The sequence below is a fragment of the Mchenga conophoros genome, linkage group LG18 (genome assembly GCF_057382185.1).
Source record: "Mchenga conophoros isolate Kocher_MC1m ecotype Shallow Benthic linkage group LG18, M_conophoros_male_GT1.1, whole genome shotgun sequence".
Classification (NCBI taxonomy): domain Eukaryota; kingdom Metazoa; phylum Chordata; class Actinopteri; order Cichliformes; family Cichlidae; genus Mchenga; species Mchenga conophoros.
The window spans coordinates 1148143-1162204 of record NC_140543.1 but is presented as its reverse complement, the minus strand read 5'-3'; the positions used below and the strand labels follow the sequence as shown (position 1 = coordinate 1162204).

The window sequence follows — 14062 nt, the reverse complement described above, 5'->3', positions numbered from 1 at the left end:
CACCATTTCCTCTCCAGCTTATGAGTCATCTGCTTTAAGGTAAGTTTTTGAGAATTATACCACGGAGCCAAATACTTCTGATTTGAGGCTCTGTTGTTCACAGGAGCTACAGCATCCAGAGTGACATAGTCAGTCACTCTAGGCTTTTGTTAACCTTCTGATTTCTTTCCGGTGTGTGAACTCTGGTCTTATTAAGCAGTACACACCACTGACTGATACTTACCAAAGTTAGGACAACGGTCAACAACACTACCAAACATGTTGTTGACCAGTTCAAATTCTTTGTGGTCTTTGCTCTCTCTTATGGTGTACCAAGCGCCACCACCTGCACCAGTGAGGTCACTTCCTGAATGATCTCCGTATCTCAAGGAAAGGCCCCAAAATGGTGGTAATACATGCAGGTACTCTCCTGTGCTGTTGCCACGCACTGTACGCACACCCTGAAGGAAAGAGAGGGGGAGGGACCAGGATGAATGACCACACACAAGGGTGAAACTTATAATTTGGATTTGTAGACTTACCTCTGTCCCCCTGCTACAGTAGTGAAATGTGTAGGGGGTTTCATTATGTATCGTAGAGTAGTTCCCCATGGTTCAAGCTCTATAAGACAAATGAAAGAGAATTTAGAGAAGGTCAGAAGGTTTACTGTCATTGTGGAGATGACTGGGTGCTGAGAGAAAAGCTGTGACCACATGAATGTCCCTAATCAGGTTTGTGTCCAGAGTGTGGATGTTTGGAACAACTCAACAGTACTGGCAGACTGACAGTTACTATCAGGGCTGTACTTTTACTCTCTAACAGAATACACGGCATTCGTTCTGAATGCAGACACTTACAGTTGTGTAACTGCAGTGGTGGGCCTTAAATGGATACTTGGATCCTTAATATGCAGTGAGATTGTGTTGGTCATCCAGGTAAGTAAATCCCAAAAGGTTGATTCTGTTCATCTGGACACGTGTGTGTCCGTATATGTATATACGTTTTTGTTCCATAACCATTTAAGAGCTCATTTAAGAAACTCCAAATGACTGTCTTACTGCATCCACCTCAGCAGCGATGGCATGCTGTGAGAGAACCTGCTTATGCAGTTTAACAACACAACCAAGTTCAAAAAGAAAGGGTTTTTTGCTTTTGCCATCAGAACGTCATGACAGTGTGACTACCTGACAGAAAAGGACAATGAATCCACATTTTTGCACAGATTTGGCCTTTTAAAGGCACGTGGTCCTAAACTTTTCAGCCTGTTTCAGTTTAAGTGCTGTTTTCAACAAATTGCATACTCAAAAAATATTTCGTCTCACTCCCACTTCTTGTTGCTTGTTGAAGCTCTACTTGGAACCTTGTTAAGATCCAACCATGCAAAATTTGAAAGACTACATGCCTTTGGTGCGGGATTCCCACCTGGGGCGTCTGTATCCAGTAAGGGTCCTAAGGCTAGACCCCCCATACTAAGCAAGCCTACTGCAGACATGAGTGAGACAGAGAAATATGAAGGCATGCCGGCTCGGATGTTGCCCAGATCAATAAGGTCCGCGTCAGGTGTTGAGGAACCAGGACACCCTGATGAGAAGTGGGCCACTGGAACAAGAAGGCAGCAGTGGGAAAGAGACGAAAACAGGGCGTTGTTGGAATGCTACTACGCCAGTAACCCCGGGAGAAGGGGAGGAGAGAAGAGGTCAAAATGGGAGACGCCCCCAAGAGTGGTGGAGAATGACCGAGCTAAGATCCTGTGGGACTTCCAGATACAGACGGACAAAATGGTGGTGGCTAACCAACCGGACATAGTGGTGGTAGACAAACAGAAGTGACAGATATAGAGGTTACCAAAGACAGGAACATTGGAAGAAGGAACACGAGAAGCTGGAGAAATACCCAGAGGTGGGTCGAGTATCCAAAAATTGTACTCAAGTACACTCAAAAAAATGAATGAGTTGGATTGTTCAGTGTATATTAATTATTTATTTCCATTATACTTAAAATATATGTTTTTGTTAAGTTGACATATGCTTTTCTAAGCAAGTCTACGTAATTGTGTCTATTATTGTTTGTACATAATACTAATGTGTTACTTGAGGGCATAACATTTAAGTTAAGTCAATTAGGATCGATATACTTCGTATATCCACAAGGTGGCAGTAATGCAAAAACAGTTGTAATAAAACCGCGAAGAACAAGAAGGTTTCACGGCTTGGGCCTGCTCATGCACAAGACTTCAAATTTAACTTGAAAATGTTGTTTTTGGCGCCAAGCTGCTGTTTCTTTGAGAGGTAAGACCACTTTTTTCTTTGACTATGTTGTGTAGTATCTACATGTTGAGCATGGTTATATTTTGCGTTTGTCTTACAAGACATGTTATATCGTTTGCGTGCGCTTGTTCTACATTAGTTTTACTGGGTCCTGGATAAGATATGTGTGCTTTCATCCTGCCAAACCCTGCCATCGTAACACGGGAACCGTGAGACCACTACACAGGTGGTGTGTATAGGTATACATCGTGTGCAAGGTTTTTGGTAACAGGTGAAGTATGCCCCTCAGAGCAAACCTGAGCTAAAGATGAAAAATAATATTACAATGGATGAAATTTAGTGTGCCTGTTTATCTCAGGCTATTGCAAACAACTATATTAACTGCTTACATGTTAACATCTCTGCATTGGATGTTAAAATGAAGGAGGCAGAGGCACGTATATCAACGCAGGAAGATGTTACAGCGGGATATGGCGCCAAGATTTCTGAAGTGGAGCTTAAGCTGGAGGCCGCTTTGGATAAGATTGATGACTTGGAGAACAGGAGCCGACGGTGTAACATACGTGTTATTGGGCTACCCGAAGGCAGTGAAGGTACCAACCCTGTGTCTTTTTTCAAAACGTGGTTACCGGAGTTGGTGGCTGTGAGTTTCAAGGGCGGCGCTGTTAAAATCGATCGCTGCCACCGGGTGCTTGCACGCCTCCCTTCCAGTGCCCAGCGGCCCCGCGCGGTCATCATAAAGCTCCACAACTTCCAGGATAAAGCACGGATCATGCAAGCGGCTAGGAGGAAGCAGTCCTTATTTCATAATGGCATTCCTATTATGATATTCGAGGACTTCTCCGCCGCTGTTCTGAAGAAACGCCAGGGATTCTACCACGTCAAACAACGCCTTAGGGAGATGGGTGTCCCCTTCGCTATGATGTACCCGGCTGTCCTTAGGATCAAGATCGATGGCCAGGAGAAATCTTTTAGATCTCCAGAAGCAGCCTCAGCTTACCTGGATAACGTACCTCAAGGGGCGGGGCCGCGCTCATCCTCGGTGGCTCCAGTGGACTGTTGATCTGTGCTCCTGTCCCATACCTGAGGCATTCGCCAATCCCTCGTCTCCTCCTCCTCCTTTTTTTTTTTTTTTTTTTTTTTTTCTTCCTTCCCTGTTTATTATTATTGTTATTTTTTCTGTTTGGTTTCTTTTTTTCTTTTCGGGTCTGTGCGGAGATAATAACCCCATACACATAGACTATTTTATTTAGCCATTTATAATCCGAATCCTTGTTTTAGCTGCGGGCGGGCAACTGTTTCACGTTACTGATTAAGAAAAGACTCGTACTCTGGTCCAGCATCGTTCTATGTCCAAGTTGGAAAGTTTGCTTGCGCCCCCTGCTGGGCGTTGAAGACCTTTGTCTGACCTCCATACTCACTGGTTTCTTGACGGTTCTGTTTCTTATAAATAGTTTTCTGTTAATTGTTAGCAAAGCAGTACGTTTGTTTTTCTATGTGTATTTTACTTGCCACTGGTGTTGTAGAGCAGTGTTTGGGAGCCCTACATATCAGCTATGCTTTGGTCACCTGAGCGAGGTTCCATGCTTATTTAAAATGTTGTATGATAAGTGATAATTCAATGTTGAATGTTTGTTCCTGGAATGTAGGAGGTATACATAACCCTATTAAACGGGAAAAAAATATTGAGCTTTCTTAAGAGGGAGAATGTACATGTTGCCTTGTTGCAAGAAACTCACCTGTCTCCTCAGGAGCATCTAAAACTGAAACGTGATTGGGTCGGTCAAGTTTTTAGTTCCTCCTTTACGAGTAAGAGCCGCGGTGTAGCCGTTTTAATACATAAACACCTACCGCTGACAGTTGACCAAACAATTTGTGATAAGTCTGGTAGATATGTTTCCTTAAAAGGCACCCTAGGTGGTCAGGCGGTGTCATTTCTGAATATTTACTTTCCACCAGTACAGTCTAGCGACTTTATTGCTCATACTTTCTCTTCCTTTTCTGATTGGGTTTGTGATAATTCTGTGATAGCCGGTGATTTTAACTGTTATTTTTCTACAACTAAGGACAGATCCCCTCCTAAACAAATTCAAATGTCTACAAGGGCCAAAGCACTTTTAGATACTTGTAACGAACTTGATCTGGTTGATACCTGGCGGACTCTTCATCCTAACGATAAAGAATTTACTTTTTTTTCCGGTGTTCATAGAACAAGTAGTAGAATCGATCTCGTTTTCACCCCCAAACGATCACTGGGAAACATTTTGAGATGTACAATAGGCGATATTATTATATCAGATCATGCGCCGGTTTTTGTTCAGCTAAGTGATCTAAATCCTGTCCCTCGGTCTCATACCTGGAGATTTAACAATCTTTTGATTCACGACCCAAAATTCGAAATATTTTTAAATGATCAGCTTGAACATTTTTTGAAAGGTTAATGCAACCCCTGAAGTTTCTCCAGGCCTGCTTTGGGACACCCTGAAGGCTTACACCCGTGGACTGATTATATCATATTCAGCAGGCCTGAAGCGGAAAAATCAGATGGAACAACGGAAATTGGAACTGGATTTGCACGAACTGCAAGCTAAACATAATGAATCACCTTCAGAGCAATTAAGGAATGAAATTCAGGTGGTTAAAACAGCTTTGGAGGCACTATTGACAAGAAAGGCTGAGAAATCTCTTTTATTCATGAGGCAGAGGTTATATGAGTTTGCTAATAAACCTAACCGCTATCTGGCCAATCTTCTTCATAATAAGGGTGCTGGTTGTAATATCCCATGTGTTAGAGACTCATCTGGTTTACCTAAATATGACAATGTAATTATTAATGATACTTTTAAAACTTTTTATAAGCGGTTATATACCTCCCAGTTTAAATCAACATTGGAACAAGGTATGCATCACTTCTTCTTAGGACTAAATTTACCTAAAGTTACTGAAATCCAAAGGGATGATTTATGTAAACCTATAACGCAAAGTGAAATTTTGAAAGTTATTCAGATGCTTCCAAATAACAAAGCCCCGGGTCCAGACGGGTTCACGGGGGAATTCTTTAAGAAATTTAGTAAGATTCTGACTTCCCCACTGTATAAGATGCTTCTGTCCTCTTTTGAGGCAGGCACTCTCCCCCCCTCCTTAATGGAGGCTAATATTTCGCTAATTCTGAAGAAGGGGAAACCTCCAGAAGAATGCGCCTCCTATAGGCCTATATCTGTTTTAAATCTTGATTTGAAGATACTTGCTAAAGTCCTGGCTGTACGTCTTGAGCCAATACTACCTTCGATCGTTGAGAATGATCAAACTGGTTTTATACGGGGGCGGTATTCCACACATAGCGTGAGGCGCCTACTTAACATTATTCAGCACTCATCTTTGTTCAACCCTGAGGCTCTAGTCATCTCACTTGATGCTGAAAAGGCCTTTGACCGTCTGGAATGGCCGTTTCTTCTTTTCACACTTCAAGAATTTGGTTTAGATGACAACTTCGTTAAATGGATCCAGATCCTTTATACTTCCCCTCTTTCGGCAGTGATTACCAATGGTTATAGGTCGGACAATTTCAGTATTGAACGTGGCAGTCGGCAGGGCTGTCCGCTGAGCCCTTTGTTATTCGCCCTGGCTATGGAACCCCTTGCCACAGCCATTAGGAAGGATGCTGCTATTGAAGGACTCTGTTTGAACAATTCTCAACATAAGATTTCACTTTATGCAGATGACGTCTTAATTTTTCTAAATTCTCCTGCTCACTCAATTCCTAGATTAGTTGCGTTAATTTCCCAATACGGCTCCTTCTCAGGCTACAAGATCAATTTTTCTAAAAGTGAGGCTATGCCCCTCTCTGTTCTAAATGAGGTTGATCCAAACATTTCTCAGCCTTTTCGTTGGTCTCCCTCCGGTTTCACTTATTTAGGGGTAAAGATTTCACCGAATCTAAAAGAAATGTATAGTCTGAACTACACCCCTTTAATTCAGACCATCAATCGCGATTTGGGTAGGTGGTGCAGCCTCCCTCTGTCTCTCTTAGGTCGTATTCATCTGGTCAAGATGAATATCCTCCCTCGCCTCTTGTATTTATTCCAGATGTTACCGCTTGCTCTGTCCAAAAAGGTTTTGTCAAAATTAAATGGTTCAATTATTTCTTTTATATGGCGTAAGAAAAGACCTAGGCTGAGATACAGTTTTCTGTGTTTGCCTGTTCAGAAAGGTGGTCTTGCCGCTCCCTCCTTCCCACAACACCTCTTGGCTGCACAGTTTAAATTTCTTACAGAATGGTTTATGGACGATCCGGATTCCATTTACCTCAGCACTGAGTCCGCTTCTTTAAAGGGTATCCGTTGCGGAACCTGCTATATATCTCCTCAGGTAAAGCCACAGTTCTAACACAAGATAATATGGTGCTAAAGAATATGCTCGTTATTTGGCGCAAAGTCAGGCGCCTGGAAGGATATTATAATTGTTTCTCCCTTCTTACTCCTATTCATGAAAACCCTGACTTCTTACCTGGTCTTCGGGCTGGTTTTGCGGACTGGTCTCAAAAAGGGATTAATACAGTGGGTGATCTTGTTCATGAGAACTCTCTTCTTACTTTTAATCAACTGAAAAGCAAGTTTGGTCTGACCAATAAGGATTTTTTGAAGTACTTTCAGGTAAAGCACTATATTACTTCTAAATTGAAGGATTTGAATGGAGGGTTCGGTCTTTCTCCTATAGAATCACTCATGGTAAAAACTACCCAACTAAAATGTATCACTAAAAAGATTTATAACATTCTGTCTGATCTTAGAATGGATGACTCTAACAAAATCAAGGGCCAATGGGAATCAGACGTAGGCGCTATAGATGCTGAAGCTTGGGATGAGTTGTGTTGTCGTCCTTTTAAAGCCTTGGCATCTAATTCTATTTGGGAAAGGCAGTTTAAACTTATAAATAGGCTTTATATTACACCCGAGAAGAGACACATAATGTATCCAGCTTTGCCTAATCTCTGTAACAAATGTCAGTCTGCTGTTGGTTCCTTTTTTCACTGTCTGTGGAGCTGCCCTGTTATTCTACAGTTTTGGAGATCACTCATAGACAAGCTATGTACTATATTTAATTGCCGACTGCATCTGGGTCCAAGGACTTGCCTGTTAGGACTGAACGATGAGCTACCTGCTGGCTTTCGCAGCAAAGATCTCCTTCACATACTGCTGCACTACGCTCGAAAGTGCATTATGGTACTGTGGATTTCTGATAAGGCCCCATCTGTCAACCAGTGGCTACAGTCTGTGATATGTATCATGCCAATGGAAGCCTTCTCTACGGCACTTAAGGACAAACCTTTCCTTTTCTATCGCATATGGGACCCTTTTTTGGCCCACCTGAACACTCCTTCTGCTCAGAGGTTGAAATCGGGCTTACGGGATTTAGCCTGGCAACAAAGGGACGATTGTTAACCTTTTTCATTGTTTATTAATATTGCTGTTGGCTTTCTCTTTCTGCCTCCCACGTCCTGCTATACATGTAGATGCATCTTTGTCCTGTGTATGTATATGCTGGTGACTGCTGTTTTCCTGCTCTGCAATTAAAAGTTCAAAAAAAAAAAAAAAAAAAAACTGCTTACATGTTAACATGATTGTTTTGTGGAATGTGTAAGAAGCATTTTTGTTTTTTGTTTTATTAAGGGATTAGCTACAGGCAAAGGCTACATTAGCAAAGGCTTTATGGCTTTAATACCTGGGGGGCCGGTCTCTAGTCAAAATGTCGATGTATTGTCCCAGTCCAGCTCTGGGCACGACACACAGTGAATTAATCTGAGAAGGTGCATTAAAAAAAATAAATGGCCGTGCGAGCGGTGCACATCGCAAATTAGCTCACATACACACATTAGTTGTGCCACTTTTTAATGACGGTATCTTAGCTAACAACCCCAACTAACAGATTCAACTTGTAATTAGCTAAAAAATAACTTAGCCTACCGGTGAGTGGGACGCCGTTAGCTGGCAGTTTTGTCAAGCGATGTTGAAATTTCCACATTCTGACATTTCAAATGCTTCAGGAGCTGTCCGCTCAGCACAGCATCAGCACCACGGAAATATCCAAAGACTCGAGACTAATCAAACCAGAAAGCTTTAATGAGCAGCTGGGTTTATCTCGCATTAACTGGCTGAGTTAATGCCGCTGAAATGCAGCTGATTGAACTGAAAACCTCGACTCTGTGGGGTCAAAGTTTGCAGAACTACGAACACAGCTGGAATCCACAGCTGTGCGTGTTCATGGAGCTGCATTTTCACCTGCTGGGCCCTATTTCAGGAAGCCGGTTTAGAAAACTCAGAGTGAAAAACGATACTCAGGGTTGAGTAACCCCGAACTGTCCAACTCGGAATATTCGGTTTCAGAAAGGCTGATAACAATTAGTTCAGTCAACGCGGAGTTGCTTTAACCCCAAGTTAAGCGCGCGCACGAGGATACATAAAGCCCTGATTAGTGGAGCACAGATTAAGCGAGTCACCATGGAGACGGAGGGAAAGAAGGCGCGGTCAATGTATTTTACAGCGCTTGAGGCCGAAATTCTGATGGCAGCATAGGGCTTTGGAGCGTGATGTCACGGGGGTGGGCGATAACATGCAAATTTTGCGGAAAAAAAGTAACACAGCCTCAGCTGCAAAAGAAAGGGAGCATGCATGGCAAAACATAGCCGACAGAGTCAATGCGTGAGTGTTAATATAAACATTGATCTAGGGATTTCCACCCATTTAACACGTTATTTCATTATATTTCATTTTATTTTGTATTTCATACATTTGATTTTGTGATGTGAGCGCAGGTGCAACCCAACAGGCCCCAAACGTTCCTGGCAGCAAGTAAAAATGAAATATAAAAATATAGTCCAAACAGGTAAGGTGTAATTGTATTATGAGCCATAGTGCTTGGTCTGTTTGTCCGATGTAAATCAATTGCAGTTAGAGGCTACATTAATTTCCCCTCTGTAAGCACTTATTGAAATTATCTGAGCACAACAAGTACATATTTGCTTACTCTGTATGCTCAAATGTGACCCGTTATAGCCAACAGAAAAAAAGCGGAGGCCCGAAAAACAGGTGGGGGTCCTCCACCACCACCACTCACAGAGGCTGAGAAGAAGAAGAAGAAGAAAGTGTGTACATTATTGTACTTTATTGAGCCCCGTGGGGAAATTGCTCTCTGCATTTAACCCATTCACTCAGTGAAGCAGTGGGCAGCCATTGGGCGCCCGGGGAGCAGTGTGTAGGGACGGTACCTTGCTCAGGGGTACCTCAGGGTAGCTGTTAAGGGGAATCGAACCCCCGACCTTCCGATCATGGGGGAAACCACTCTACCTACTGAGCTATCCCTGCCCTTGGCTTCCACATTTGTGATAATGTTGGCAGCATCACATATGATCTTCACAGTGCAGAGAGCACAAATTAGCATCCATTACTATAATGAAATAATTTCCATCCATCCATCGTCATCCGCTTTGTCCGGGGTCGGGTCGCGGGGGCAGCAGCCTAAGCAAAGAGGCCCAGACCTCCCTCTCCCCAGCCACCTCCTCCAGCTTGTCCGGGGGAATACCAAGGCGTTCCCAGGCCAGCCGAGAGATATAATCTCTCCAGCGTGTCCTGGGTCTGCCCCGGGGCCTCCTCCCGGTGGGACATGCCTGGAACACCTCACCCAGGAGGCGCCCAGGGGGCATCCTTGTCAGATGCCCGAACCACCTCAGCTGGCTCCTTTCGATGTGGAGCAGCAGCTGCTCTACTCTGAGCCCCTCCCGGATGGCCGAACTTCTCACCCTATCTCTAAGGGAGAGGCCAGCCACCCTTCGGAGGAAGCTCATTTCTGCCGCTTGTATCCGCGATCTCGTTCTTTCGGTCACTACCCACAGCTCGTGGCCATAGGTGAGGGTAGGGACGTAGATCGACCGGTAAATTGAGAGCTTCGCTTTTACACTCAGCTCCCTCTTCACCACGACGGACCGGTGCAACGTCCGCATTACTGCAGCTGCAGCCCCAATCCGTCTGTCGATCTCCGGCTCCCTTCTCCCATCACTCGCGAACAAGACCCCGAGATACTTGAACTCCTCCACTTGGGGCAGGAACTCATCCCCGACCCGGAGTGGGCACTCCACCCTTTTCCGGCTGAGAACCATGGCCTCAGATTTGGAGGTGCTGATCCTCATTCCCGCTGCTTCACACTCGGCTATGAAATAATTTGTTAGTTTGAAATGCTACAGGGAACTATGTACCTGTACATTAATGCTGTGGAAAGACTTCCTGTTCACATAGTCTCCTTCATTTACTGAAGGAGCAATGATTGGAATGTGAGTGCCATCTATACAGCCAATCACGCCTGGGAACCGTGAAAATAAATGTAAAATTTAAGTAGTAGTTCAAGTATCACCACATCATGAATTAAGTTTTGTTCATCCTGATACCTGCAATTTTGTGGCATCCCTCTTTGATAAATCTTGTGGGTCTATGACCGGGGAACACCACAAACGAGTACAGGAGACGTTTCAGTGCAACTGTAACATTCCTGACTGCCCGACAGACGGTAGCCTTGGAAACGTGCTCAGCGTCACCAATATTATACAGAAAGCTCCCGTTTGCAAAAAACCGAAGTGCAATACAAATAATATGTACAGAACTGAGAGGATGTCCGCGATGTGTCACATGAGCAATATTAGGCCTGAGGATGTTATTCAAATAAATTATAGATTGTGCTGAAAAACGGTAACGTTCACACAGGAAATCATAAAATGTCCGAACGCGCTCTAATCACTCTCTCCCGGCGGAGAGCTCTGCGGAGAATTTGGGCTTCAACATCTACTGGCTCTTCAAGGAAGGAGCACGCCATGTCCGACACTTCCTACAGTCAGGTTTCCGACAAAGAGGCGGAGAACGTCAGGGTTAGTTGAAGTAAACCTGCTAGGGGGCAGGTTAGCTTCACGGAGTGTGTCGTCATAGTAACTCACTCAGGATCAATCTAAACTCGCTTTGTGAAACCGAAAACCCAGAGTTTTCGTTAACTCAGGATATACTTACTCAGAATTTGCACTAAACCGGCTTCCTGAAATAGGGCCCTGGACATCACTACCTGACACATTTAACTGGTAAATGGCCAGTATTTGTATAGCGTTTTACTCAGTCCCTAAGGACCCCAAAGCGCTTTACATTCAGTCATTCACACACTGGTGATGGCAGCTACGTTGTAGCCACAGCTGCCCTGGGGCGCACTGACAGAGGCGAGGCTGCTGGACACTGGCGCCACTGGCTGACCAACACCAGTAGGCAAACATGGGGTTAGTATCTTGTCCAAGGATATTTCGCATGCAGCCAGGAGGCAGCCTGGGATCGAACCACCGACCTTCTGATTAGTGGCTGACCTGCTCTGCCACCTGAGCTACAGCCACATCAATAGTTTAAAAGTTGGAAGTCAAAGGTTTACTGTCTTCAGAACATTGCAGAGGCCTTATTGACAGTGTTTGGCTCTACATGTCTGTGTGAGCAGGTTTTCTCTCACATGAGTCCTCAGGCAGCCTCTGAATGCTGGACACTCGGAGACCTGTGTCTCTGAGTGGGAGACCAGAGATCACATTAACATGTGTGTCTCTGTGTTAACAAACATGCCATATTGGCCCAGTTTATTTTTCTTATCGCTGTTGTGAGGAGACCATAAATAGCATTTGTATTTTCTGTTGTTCAGTTCATTTGCTGTTTTGGATAAAAAGTCTTTTTTTGTTTCCTAATAGCTGATAACTATTCGCTGACAGCTGCCAACATCTGTGAACAAATATAATTCTATAAAGTCGTTCTATATAGTGTGTAACTGTTGCGATAGAGCGTTATTAAATCTATTGCTAATGCAATCATATGGCACGTTGACTTCTGAGGAAATTTTAGATGGCACTCGTCATCAGAAAGGTTGCCGACCCCTGGGATACAATGTTCTTTGTCTGTTAACGTAAGTGTAACCAAGGTAACATCTGATGCCACTTCTGGAAATCCCTTTATTGTGGCAGGAATGAACTCTGTATACGTTCCGGGTCAATCTGCTGCTCTCATCGCTGCTGCTGTTTCTGTGGTTGGTGTGCTTGTCAGATATTGACTTATTACGAATGCCATATTGCTGGACAGCGTGCAATAACCCGGCCGATTTATTCAACTTTATACTCTCTCTCTCTCTCTCTCTCTCTCTCTCTCCACTCAACTGTCAGGTTCCCCCCCGTGATCAAAGCATTGATCAGCGTGGGATGGCGAGCCACCCAAAGCACTTCTGATTCAGGCGCCCTGGTCCTTTACCGCGTTACAACAGGAAATTACATAAGACTGACACCCACTTAACAACAGCTAAAAAGAAATTTAGAGAAAACTTACTGAGACATGTTTCCTCAGGTTAGATGTTGAGTTTTTGTACGCTGAAATGTCGGTTTGCTTCCTACACAGAAGGCATCGCACTATATAAATCAAACAAAAACTGGGAGTCAGAAGCATCCAGACGTTTTCAGCTACAGTTTATCGGTCCGCCCAGTAAACGTAAACGTGTTCCCCTGGTGACCAACTATAAATATCTTATGTTCACGTCATCTACAGCCACTCAAACCAGCCACCACAAAATAGCAACTTTAATTACTGGCCAGACAGCAGTGATTCTCATTTCATTCTGATTATTTATGAATTAAAAATATTTTTAGTGCTTTTTTACATCTTTTAATCAGCTTTTTTTTTTTTTTTTTAATTTAACAGAGTTTTCTGTATAGAAGAGGAACTATCTGGCTATGTCCCAATTCAGGGTCTGCACGCTTGAAGTACGCGCACTACGCATACTACGTACGGTGCGTACTATAAGTACGAGAAGTGCGGAAGTGAGAGGCTTGTGAAATGGGACGGTATACGCTTCGTCGCGCTGTTCAGGTTGCCTAGCAACCATGATACTAACCGCGAGACACGTTACATACAGCTTTGTGTGACAGAAATGAAGTAGAAAAATGTTTTGTTGGTCATTCGTTTTTGTCATGACATCACTTTAGTTGAGTATCTGAGGCTGAGACCACGGGACTGTAAAACATGATTGTTGGGCTTCATGTCTGTGCTGAACAGTCATTTAAGATTAGTTAGTAAATAACAATTAGTTAATGTTGTTCATGAGACTAAAGTCATCTCACTGTGGTAATGTGAATATAATATGGCCAATATTATAGTATTTTCAGATTATTATGATATATAGATAGTAGGGGTGCAACGATATTCGTATCGATATTGAACCGTTCGATACAGTGCTTTCGGTTCGGTACGCATATGTATCGAACAATACAATTTTTTTTCAAATTTTTTTTTTTTTCAATTTTTTTTTTTTTTTTTTTTTTTGTGTCCCGTTTGGATCTATAGCCATCAGAATTGTTGTCTTGAGGCCAAGAAAGATGCCAAGAGGATTTATTTTAAGTGGATCATCATATTGGTCCATTTGATTGACCTTTATTATAATTATGAATTTATTTTATTTTCAGTTGCAAACGGGACAGACATGACTGTGGGATAGGACAGGGGGAAAGAATGAAAGAAAGAGGGGGAGAGAAAGAAAACCAAAGGGGAGAAAAAAAAAAGAACAATACAAAATTTGTAATTTATTTTATCAACTTTCCTTCTGACGATGCTGTCTGTGTTGAGCGCTCAGTGAATCTGCATTTGACTACTCCGCCTAGGCTCGAGAGTGCAGCCTAGGCGGAGTAGTCGAACGCAGATTCACTGAGCACTCAACACAGACAGCATGGTCAGAAGGAAGAGCGCAGGGCAAGCTAGCGAGACAGAAGTGGA

General features: G+C 43.5%; 1 protein-coding gene across 4 annotated transcripts in view; it reads right to left on the bottom strand.

The window, feature by feature from the left end:
* Positions 1-14062, bottom strand: part of LOC146552800 (uncharacterized) — a 49798-nt gene that overhangs the window by 17698 nt on the left and 18038 nt on the right. For 3 of the 4 annotated variants that reach the window (XM_085254116.1, XM_085254115.1, XM_085254114.1), the window contains 2 exons: positions 522-600; positions 224-440 (listed from right to left, as the gene is read on the bottom strand). In XM_085254116.1, coding sequence (XP_085110242.1) covers positions 224-440; positions 522-590 — 286 coding nt within the window. In that variant the 5' untranslated portion in view covers positions 591-600. Of the gene's footprint in view, positions 1-223; positions 441-521; positions 601-14062 lie in introns of those variants that run through there. The other variant, XM_085254117.1, reaches the window with a different exon arrangement.